The sequence below is a fragment of the Pyricularia grisea genome (assembly GCF_004355905.1).
Source record: "Pyricularia grisea strain NI907 chromosome Unknown Pyricularia_grisea_NI907_Scaffold_2, whole genome shotgun sequence".
NCBI classification, from domain to species: domain Eukaryota; kingdom Fungi; phylum Ascomycota; class Sordariomycetes; order Magnaporthales; family Pyriculariaceae; genus Pyricularia; species Pyricularia grisea.
The window spans coordinates 2,822,448-2,832,285 of NW_022156717.1; the positions used below are offsets into that span (position 1 = coordinate 2,822,448).

Sequence of the window (9,838 nt, forward strand, 5' to 3'; positions counted from 1 at the left end):
GTCAGTGGTATAGCGGAGACAATCCATAAATGTAGACATGTAGAGAACACATGATGAATGGATAATAAAAGCTCCATGGCAACCACCTGTGATCAGTACCCGGGTGTAAAATAATCAGGTTTGCTTCTGCTATGAAGCTGTCTCATTTTGTTGATAGGAGTTTGTGCATGTTACATGACAAGTACTGGTAGAGTTGGTACCCTCGCGTCGCGCGTTCAGAGCTCACAGAGCCGCTTTACTCCCATCTAGTCATTTGAAGTTGTTCTTCATCTCGCGCAACTTGCCCATAACCTTGACTGGGTCCGTCTCACCAGTCGCCTTTTGAATTACTGGGTCATCCATCCGCATGAAAACATTGTGTTCCTGAGTGAAAGGAGTTAGATGTGAATGTTCCCTAACATATGAGGGGCATGACAAAAAAAAGGCTTCAAAAAAAAAAAAAAAAAACATACCTTCTCGTCACCAATGGTGAATTGGCCCTGGGTCTCCTTGTTGTTCTCGGCAAACTCAAGCAGCTTCTGAACAGGCTGGCTTTGCAGGACGGAGATGCAAAACTTGGCGTTCGACTTGGTGTATTCGTGTCCAGGCTATGGTATCATTGACAAGTTAGTAAGGACGATATATGGATGCTGACGATATGTGGGTGCTGAAGAGAGACCAAGTGACCTACAAAGACTCGAGTGTCATCAGGCAACGCAGCCAATGTCTTGTTCAAGGCATTGTTCATCTCCTCGGGAGTACCCTCAAAGAACCTGCCGCAGCCTAGAGTGCACCGCACGTTCGTTAATATATATGTTCGAGCTTATCAGAATGGCTCTTCCCCCTCAACACTACTAGCCTACCTCCGTGAAAGAGAGTGTCGCCGGTGAAGACGACCTTGTCATCTCCATCCTGCATAAACCAGCAAATACTGTCCTGCGTATGGCAGGGCGTGTAGAGGCCCTTGACCTGGATGCTGCCAAAGGGGAAGCCCTCCCCGTTTGCGGGTGTGTTGGTGACGGCCTCGCAGTTTTTACCGCCAATGATCGGCAGGTCTGGAAGATTCAGTACATCGCGCTGTTTTTTTATTAGTTTAGGAGTTGTTTTTTATAGTCAGCCGTCTATACAACAACTCAAAACAAATTATACCTTTCACGCTTAACTAACGATTTTCTTGTTGCCTCCAGAATGATCCCGGTGGCTGAGATGGAAGAGATAGTCAGTTGAGGCTAGCTCTGAAGTCTGTATTGATCACAAGAGTATCATGTCCTTACTGGTGGGTGTTCACAATGGCCTTCAGGTTGATCTCGCCGGATTCGATGGCTTTCTTGACGACAGGAGCGGCCCTTCAGCCAAGGTCAGTCAAGCTGAATCACTTTGCACGGGCATGCACAAATGTCCCAGGCGATACACCACCACGGGTGCATCTTTGAACCCCAGACTAGGACGGCATCTTACTCTTCCGGATTCGCCGGATCTATGATGACAGCGTCCTTGGACTTGTCATCAATGACCAGGTAGGCGTAGTTGTCACCACTACCTACCCCTAGAAGCCGGGACGGTTCCAAGTCAGTCGAGACTGTATAGTAACAGCATTTCATCTACCGCAGGAGCTGACAAGAAAAAACAACGCTTGTCATTCGGATGGTACGGGCTTACACATGGGGATAGACTTGATCTGCATGGTGCGCCGAGGAGTGTTGGAAGAGAACTGTATGGTACAGGGTCAGGTCCTTGTGGTTAGTACTAGCTCAAGCGTGCCCCCAGATCGTCAAGATTATTGCGTAGCGTTTTCTTGCTCCCCCCTCCCTATTTGGCTCCGAGTCAGGTGCCGGTGGCCATGAAAGTGTGGGCGTGTATCCAAACTAACACTTGGTGTAAATGCTTTTGATTTAATCCCTAGAAGCGGTCTGCCCAGTCTCACAAAGTTCATATTGGTACCGCAGTAGACCAACAAAGATAGGCTGAAATTTATCAGCAGATTGGGACGGGTTTCGAAATAACTCAAAAAGTTAGGAGAAAAGGAGATTAGAATTAGGAGATGCCTCCAACCTTTGAGCCTACAATCGTGACGTTTGTCATCGCGATGATGATCGAAGGTGGGGAAACCGAAGGTTTTGGGGCGGGTACAGTGTCAAAAACCCACAGAAACTGCGCAAAGGCACTGTACACTCATACGTACAGTAGGTGCGAACATTCACGATGATGTAACATCATAATCTACAGTAACAACATACCATACTGTATAGGCTGGACCATCTAGCAATCTAGCGGAGTATTGCGTGCAGCTAACTTGAGTGGTCTCGATACCTGTCTTAACCGGACTAGACAAGAGCCTAGTCTGATGTACAAGGTAACATTAGCATCAGAAATAAGACAACGCCGTTCTTCCTCCAGCTAAACAACCCCTATCGGCTTTTGCCGCCACGAGCCTTCAGGGCGATTCCAGCCACCCGCCTGCTCGCCATCTTGAGATGTTGTGACCATGGCATCGGCCGTGTCGCCTTGCATCTCTACTGAAGCCTGGTCCAGGTCAGACCTCGGCGCATCTGCATCCTCAACGATATCTGCACTGCCGTCATTGTCTCGTGCCTGTTCCATCTCGGTGACCTGCCTGGCCAGCTTCAGAGTCCCCAAAACCAACCTATTATCCATCGGTTGAGACGACCCCGCCTCGTCACCAATCGCGTCCAGTACGCTGAGGACTCTCGCCCTGCCCCATCTTCGGACAAACCTGGCGATAGTCGCTAGGTCATCCTTCCCCATATCCAGGTAACGCCGCAGTGCATCTCTGCACGCCGAGCCAGTCGCCTGTGGTACGTCTTCTGCATGTGGTGCAGCAAAACTACGACCGGTCACGGTCGGGACTTGGTCATCGTCCCCGTCCGTGGCCGACAGCTGCTTCCAGTAGTAGTCCCAGATCCAAACTAGACCGGCCTGGGCGCCGGCACGTAGCCTGGTCAGCGAGGGCAGCTGCTCATGTGTGGCCTGGTGCCGCAACTCGACAAAGGTCGCCGGTAGGCCAATGGTCTTGGCCACCGAGTACATGCTCATCTTGTGTGCCTTGTCCTGGTGGCTGTCAAGAAGCCCTGTTACGAAGCTAAAAACAAGGAACCCAAAAAAACATGTTTCGCAAGGAACAGTGTGAAGCTTTTGGTTAGTCTATAGTAGTTCACGCTTCTTTTTTTCGGGTCCCCCGACCAGAGGAAAGAAAAAGAAAAAAAGACAAGAAACAAACATGTAAAGTGAATCGGGGCTAGGGAAAGAAAAGAGCTGGGCAAATCTTAAGGCTTGCGGGTTCGTCTCCCGGGGCCCGAAGCTAAAGGGTCTAGCTTGAAGACCCTGAGCCCGAGCCTGTGGTCTGGGGCGCCATCTTATAAAAAAAAAAAAAAAAAAAAAAAAAAACACACACATACGCCCAGGAGATGAGTGGTTCATGCAATGTGCTGTAGGTAGGGAGAAAGAAAGCTGAGGGGTTCAGAAANCTCTGTGGCTCGTATGTTGTTTGTTGTATCTTTGATCTGCGACTTTTTTTTTTTTTTAAAAAAAAAAAAAAAAAAAAAAAAAAACACACACATACGCCCAGGAGATGAGTGGTTCATGCAATGTGCTGTAGGTAGGGAGAAAGAAAGCTGAGGGGTTCAGAAAAAATAAAAGTGAATAAAAATCAAAACCAAACCGCCACAAAACAACCAAATGTGAGCTACTAGCCCAGGCGCAAAAAAAAGTGAAGGGAGGTAGGGGGCGTGTATGAAGGTGAGAAAAGAGAAGAAGAAAAAGAAAACACATCCAACATGGCAACGCACCGACTGAATGCGGCCGAGTAGGAGGCGCGCACGGCATACGAAGAGTTGGAATCGGTGGCGTCCTTGCCAGATGTCAGTAGCATCGACTCCTCGTCTGCGATCATGGCGGCGATCAAGAGGGCCGTGGACTCGACCATGTGTGGGCAGCCACCGCGCTGCATCCACATGGACACGCGAGACACGGCGCTCTTCTTGTCCCGCCTGCTGCTGGAGCTGGAACTGGAGCTGCAGCTGAAGCTGGAGGAGGCGGCGGTCCCGGCGGCAGCAGCATTTCCCGACGGGGATGTGATCGTGTGCTGCGAGACTTGCTGGGGGAAGAATTGCCGGCGAACCTGGAGAAGCTCGCCCCGGTCCTTCCACGGCGTGAAGACGTATTGCACCATGTCCTGGACTGATGTTTTTCTTGCTTAGTCTTTCTTTCCTCTACACTCTAATTGTAATACAAAATAAAAAAAAAGTCATCAATGCAATTGTTTTTCTGCGTATATTGGCGTGCGTGGTTGGCTGACTTTTTGAAATGGTAAGTGAATTTGATTTCTGGTTGGTGCGGCGATGCCTACTACGTGCAAAGTTTTTTTTTTCTTCTTTTTTTTTTGTCGATGTTGCCACCGCCCGTTCATTTTCAATCCCCATCAAAATCCAGATTAACTCATAGTTAGTTAACTTCCGACTACAGATCCAAGACACCAAAAATAACAAGGTCCTTGAAATAAAGCCAAACCGAACCAGGTGGCAGACTTGATCGCGCAATAATACTCACCCATTCACAGTTCACAACTTCACACACACCATCGTTGAGCCCGGATCCCTCTTCGATCGTTCGGGGGGGTAGGCAAGCATAACTAGATCAGACCTATCGCGTCCCATTCCTATCGGATGCAGCCCAGCAGGCATCAATCGGAAACCGACAGCATGTTTGCCTTAATTTAGTGCCTCTGCACTTGGGCAGAAGTAAAAGGAAAAGCAAAAAAAAAAAGATTACACTACACCACACAAATTCTGTGCAAATGGTTGGCCGCCCGGGCCTTGTGATCCTAAGCCACCGGCTTCTACCTACCACAGAACCCTTACGTAGGCATTTAGTAATTCCTGACATGCCAAGGGTGGTGAACAAAGCACAAATGAAAGGGAAGCAAAAGGGCTACCCGCCATCTTTGCGCATACAGCAAGAAAAGAGGTCCCTTGTCGAACGGTTGCCGGCCGCTCATATCGTTCAAAGAAGCAAAAGACTGTCCTCTCCAGCTAGCAAAAAAAAAAAAAAAAGCGGCAGGGCAATTCAAAGGGCCTGTCTATGGCCATTCATTGGAACGGAGACGGAGGCCTCGTCCTCAACGAGGGCTCATCTCCGCTGCCTGCCAGGTCGTGGGAACTCGATTTGACTCTCCCGTATTTTCCTTTTGGGGCCCTCGACAGGTCCCCATGTCACACACCAAAAAAGGCAAATTGAGAGCGGGTTGCGAACCGTCGACAGCGTGTTCGTAACTTCGTAAAATTCTCAATTTGGCCCACCCTGGTTGAGTGAAAAGGTTCTAACCCTTTGTCATACGAAGTAGTCTCTTTTCTTGGTCTATTTGTGTGGTGAATGAGGGAGGAAAAGGAAACAAAAAACCTCCATCAAAATTGGCCAGGGGTGGGGGGTTCACATTTTCTTCTTCTTTTTCTCCAGGGTTGGCTACTGTACGACGTAGCACCAAATGCGTCCCAGCAGGAATGATCACAATACTGCGAAGGTTGGATCGACCTTAAAGCATTAACCACATGAGGTCAAGGATGGGAATTGATAATAATTGCCTTTTGAGTTGCTGACTGCATTCCGGGGCGGGGCAAACGGTTTTGCGTCCGGGTTCCCAAAAGTACCATCACCCACAAGGTACGTACCAACCCCTCCCAAAATTCCACAAGCACTTGACTCGGGGCGGGCTTGGGTTTGGGTGTGTGTTACGCATTACACGTTACTATACTAGGTAGTAGTTAAAGGGGGAAAAAGGGTTGATTAGTGGGCTGCCGAGAATTTGGGAAAAAAAAGTAGGTACCTACCTACCTTTGCCTAGGTACCGTGGCAAGTTTCCTTTGTATCGTCCGTCCTTTTTGGTGGAGGTGTGGACATGCAGAGTTTTTTTTTGGTACCTACAATGAAAGGGTCCCAGTGACTTGATTTGTGACTACCATTGCATGTTGTAAAGGTTGTCGGTCCATCCGGAAGCAAGAAGCCTACTTTTGTAACAGGTTCTAGATTTCTAATGTTCAGATGCCCAGCCGCACTATTGTTTTCTCACTATACTTACTACCTGTAGTGTCTATTCGTAGGAAAAGGGAATTCCAAACAAGGCAAGATTGTGGCACAAGTATACCGCAGTACGCGGTATCATCCGTGCTTTGTGTTGTGAAAGTAGAAAAAAAGAAGAAAAGAACCCTTGGATGGGTGGATAATCCAGCCCTTGTTTATTTCTGAAGCGCGGCCCGCCGATATTTTTGGGTAAATGGCCGATACCCTCTTTTATTCATTTAGAAGGTGTATTGTCAAAACGCCGAAGCAAGAAGCTTGCTCGCAGCAAAACAAGGAGTGTACCATAGCAAAAGGAGCAAACTACTTGGCTTTGGCAGGCAAGGCAAAGCAAGCCAAAAGAGTGGAGTGAGACAATTGGATGGGTTAAGAAAAGGGGGGTGTGGAGTTATTGACTGGTATAGCGGTTAACGCATAGCGAAAAGAAAGCAAGAAGGGAAGACAAAAAGGAAAATAAAGCGCAAGCGAGAAAAGAAAAGAAAAAGAAGGGATGGGATCTTCGATGGCGCGGCTCTGCAACCCCGGCCGGAGAAAGCGCTTGGGGGTGTCAACTTACTTCTTTCGTCCATTCTTTCTGCGAGTGTCCCGCCGAAAAAAACCTTATGCACACACCCACAATTTCGCTATGTGTGTGTTTGTTTGTTCACACCCAAAACCCCCCGAACTATCTTTCTTTTCTTTCTGTGGCCCCCCCTTTGTTGCTTCGCTTGCCTATCGACCGTCCCTGTCCTTTGTGTCCCTGACCCCCCCTTGACCCCTGTTCACTGTGAGAGCAGCCCCCACACCCCCCGGTCCCCAGCCATCGCCCGACCCATGACGACGGATTGGAAGAAGCAGTGGGAAAATGATGGTCTTGGCAGAAGACTCTCTCTGTGTGTCTCCCACTCTACCTGATGTGCTTGCTCACTAGCAAGATCCCCATCGAAGGAGAGAGGAGGGGTGTAAGAGGTCTCACTTTGACATCCTCCTTGCACACCCCCCTTATCCTCTCCTCTTTCTCTTCCTCTCCACCATCACCACACCCCCACCCGCCCTTCCTTTCACCTCTTTTTGGCATCATCTCACAGATCGTGGATTAATGCTCGTGCCGTGGCCCGTGCTTATTCTCCTTTCTTCTCTTTTTCTTTTGTCTTTTTTCTTTTCGATACGGTCTCAACGTTTGTCTTGTTTACAGATGGGTCGATTGCATGGTTAAACCCCCCCATCTCCAGTTTTCTTTTTTATCGACCCATCCGTTGGTTCAGGGTTTTGCTAAATTGTATGGTTCATGGAACTCTGACGGGGAGAGCAAGGCGGAGAATGGAACAGGAGAGAGAGGGAGGGAGAGCTTGAAAAGAGACGAGCAACTCTTCATTCTAAACTTGCGTATCACTACCACGGAAACGGTTATCCACTTTCTCCTCTGTGGCTCGTATGTTGTTTGTTGTATCTTTGATCTGCGACTTTTTTTTTTTTTTAAAAAAAAAAAAAAAAAAAAAAAAAAAACTTTTTTCCCCCCTGCCGGTACCCGCTTACGATTCAGAATACTACCAAGTACGTGTTCTCCAATGCTCCGGCATCTTCCCTGCCCGGACAAAGAATTGTCCAGATTAAGTCTCATTGCTGGGGAATATCAACTCTAGTATTACCATGGACTATGCAAGTTACGTCAAATGGATCATCATCTTACTGAATCCTCTTGGCAGAGATCAAGACCCCATTCAACCGACGGACGTTGGGTCACGAGTGGACGAGAAAAAAAAAACACGCACACAACAAAGTGAAAAAATAGAAACAAAACTTGATCTTGCTTTCGCTATCTAGGGGTATCATAATCCGTGGTCCAATCATCCCAAAAAATCAAATAACCTTTCCCTTTTGGCCAGTGTACTCCGGGTATCCCTTTTTAACCCAGTCCCAACCGAGGCTCGCATCACAGCGGCCATGTATAGTTTGTTATATGTACAGTAAAAAGTTGAAAATAGTGAATGTGAAAGTATGTGTGGATAGATCCTTCTCAGATCTTCACTCCTGCTCTTCGGCATCGGCGTCATCGTCGCTGTTGGACTCATCCTCATCCTCCTCTTCCTGTGGAGGAGGCACCCAGGTCTCCTCCAGCTTGAGACCCTTGCCCTTGGGCTCAGGAATTTCGTAGCTACCAAAGAGCGAAGTAGTGGATGAGCGGAAGGCGTTGAGAGTATAGTCGTCCAAAGTCTTCTCCGGGGGGTCATACAGACCCATACCCACGAGAATCTCTCCGTCATCCTCCTCCTCGTCGAGTGACCTGTAAGGAATGCTCTCATCCGAAGGAATAACAGGTACTGGTGCTGCCGGGATCGAAGGGTAAGAGTCGGGCGTAGGAGGGGTGGCACCCTGCATGAGGGGGTTCCATTGCGCAGATGTGCCTTGCGAAGTGATGGCCGCAGGAGCATATTCATCGGTGGCGCTCGTCGACTCAACCAGCCCAGGGCACTCTGAGTCTGGTGACACAGGCTTGGTGTTGGGAATCATGGGGGCAGACGTGGTCCACAGGTCCTTGGTGGCGTACTGAGGTGCCTGAAAGTTCGAATATGGCAGGGCCAAAGGGGAGAGACCAGTTGGTGAGTTGTATGCCGAGTATGCAGCGGGGGTGGGAGGAAGATATTGCTGGTATTGAGTAGACAAGTCCGCCTCGGTATATGCGGGAAACGGATATTGTGATAATGGCATGGCATGCGGAGTTTGTTGTGCCGGGAGCATTTGCTGTTGGGGCAGCACATGGCCAAGCTGTGAAGATGGGTGCCAGCTCACTGGCCGCGAAGATCTTCTCATGAAGTTGTCAGGCACGACATTGTGAGTTGAGGTGGGCAGGCATGCCTGCTCCAGTAGAAGCTGGTTCCTCTGGGCGATTAGGCTGTCGTTCATCATGGTCCTTCTCCTTGCCTGCATGGCAGATCTTGGGCTGTTGCTAGTACTAGTCGGCTTGGAGATACGCATGGGGCTGCCGCCGTGGGCGTGAAGAACATGGCTGCTGGAGGTTGGCGAGTATCGCCTGTTCTGAAGCTGTGCCAACCCTATTTGTCTCGAGATATCATCGAGGTAGGCATCGGCGCTGGCCTGTGCTGGGCTAGCCAGTGGTAGTTGTTGCCCCATGTACGGGGCGGAAGCGTGCATCTGCATTGTGGTGTTTTGTTGTTTGTTGTTTGTGGTTGACTTGTATGATAAGAGGGATGTGAGGATGTTGATGGTTGTGAGTGAAGAGTGTCGTTGAACAAGAAGTGGTTGAGTGTTGATGTGCAAAGAGTTGATATGGAAAACCGATGAGAGGAGCTTCAGCTTGAGGGGTGGCCCTCAAGCGGTATATCAATGGCACGAAAAGACAGGGCCCCAACTAGGGAGTGGTAGTATGGGCCGAAATATGTTTCGGGCTAATACATAGGGCCACAAACATAAGCATGGGCGGCATGTTGGCACGCGAAAGCTGGATATAATAAGTCAAAACGGGGCGGCGGGAAGGATGGCATGCATGCGTGTGTCTGTCAATATGGAGGGAGTGTGCGTGGTCCAGAAGGAGAGTGAGGGTTTCTCCTGCGTCATACTACTCAGAGACAGGGATTCCATGGCATACCCTGTATGTTCCCAAGAACAAAGTATTTTGTTAGCCTTGGGAAAGGGCAGGGCAATGACAGGCATGTACGATTCTAGAGGTACTACGCACCAGCCAGTTGAGTTGCGTGGCGTTGTGGACCGGCAAAAGAGCAGCGTACTTTTTTTTTTTTTTTTTTTTTTTTTTTTTTTTTTTTTTTTTTTT

General features: G+C 49.0%; 4 protein-coding genes across 4 annotated transcripts in view; 1 reads left to right on the forward strand and 3 right to left on the reverse strand.

The window, feature by feature from the left end:
- Positions 1-100: 100 nt before the first annotated feature.
- PgNI_03418 (uncharacterized protein) lies at positions 101-2,031 on the reverse strand. The gene is made up of 9 exons (XM_031123473.1): positions 1,850-2,031; positions 1,639-1,690; positions 1,438-1,525; positions 1,254-1,325; positions 1,147-1,180; positions 843-1,056; positions 671-762; positions 453-587; positions 101-363 (listed from the first exon to the last, which is right to left on the reverse strand). The coding sequence occupies exons 1-9, from the start codon at positions 1,910-1,912 to the stop codon at positions 250-252; spliced, it is 864 nt and encodes a 287-aa protein (XP_030984269.1). The 5' UTR covers positions 1,913-2,031; the 3' UTR covers positions 101-249.
- A 197-nt stretch (positions 2,032-2,228) lies between these two features.
- PgNI_03419 (uncharacterized protein) lies at positions 2,229-4,337 on the reverse strand. The gene is made up of 2 exons (XM_031123474.1): positions 3,786-4,337; positions 2,229-3,079 (listed from the first exon to the last, which is right to left on the reverse strand). Exons 1-2 carry the CDS (start codon positions 4,166-4,168, stop codon positions 2,377-2,379), a joined length of 1,086 nt encoding a protein of 361 aa, XP_030983851.1. The 5' UTR covers positions 4,169-4,337; the 3' UTR covers positions 2,229-2,376.
- Positions 4,338-8,073: 3,736 nt separating this feature from the next.
- On the reverse strand, positions 8,074-9,207 carry PgNI_03420 (uncharacterized protein; the record flags this gene model as incomplete). The annotated part of the gene is made up of 1 exon (XM_031123475.1): positions 8,074-9,207. The coding sequence occupies one exon, from the start codon at positions 9,205-9,207 to the stop codon at positions 8,074-8,076; it is 1,134 nt and encodes a 377-aa protein (XP_030985111.1).
- Positions 9,208-9,571: 364 nt separating this feature from the next.
- Positions 9,572-9,838, forward strand: part of PgNI_03421 (uncharacterized protein) — a gene marked incomplete at both ends in the record, with an annotated part of 487 nt that continues 220 nt past the window's right edge. The window contains one exon of the mRNA XM_031123476.1: positions 9,572-9,752. Within this exon, the coding sequence (XP_030985112.1) occupies positions 9,572-9,752 (181 nt within the window). The remainder of the gene's footprint in view (positions 9,753-9,838) is intronic.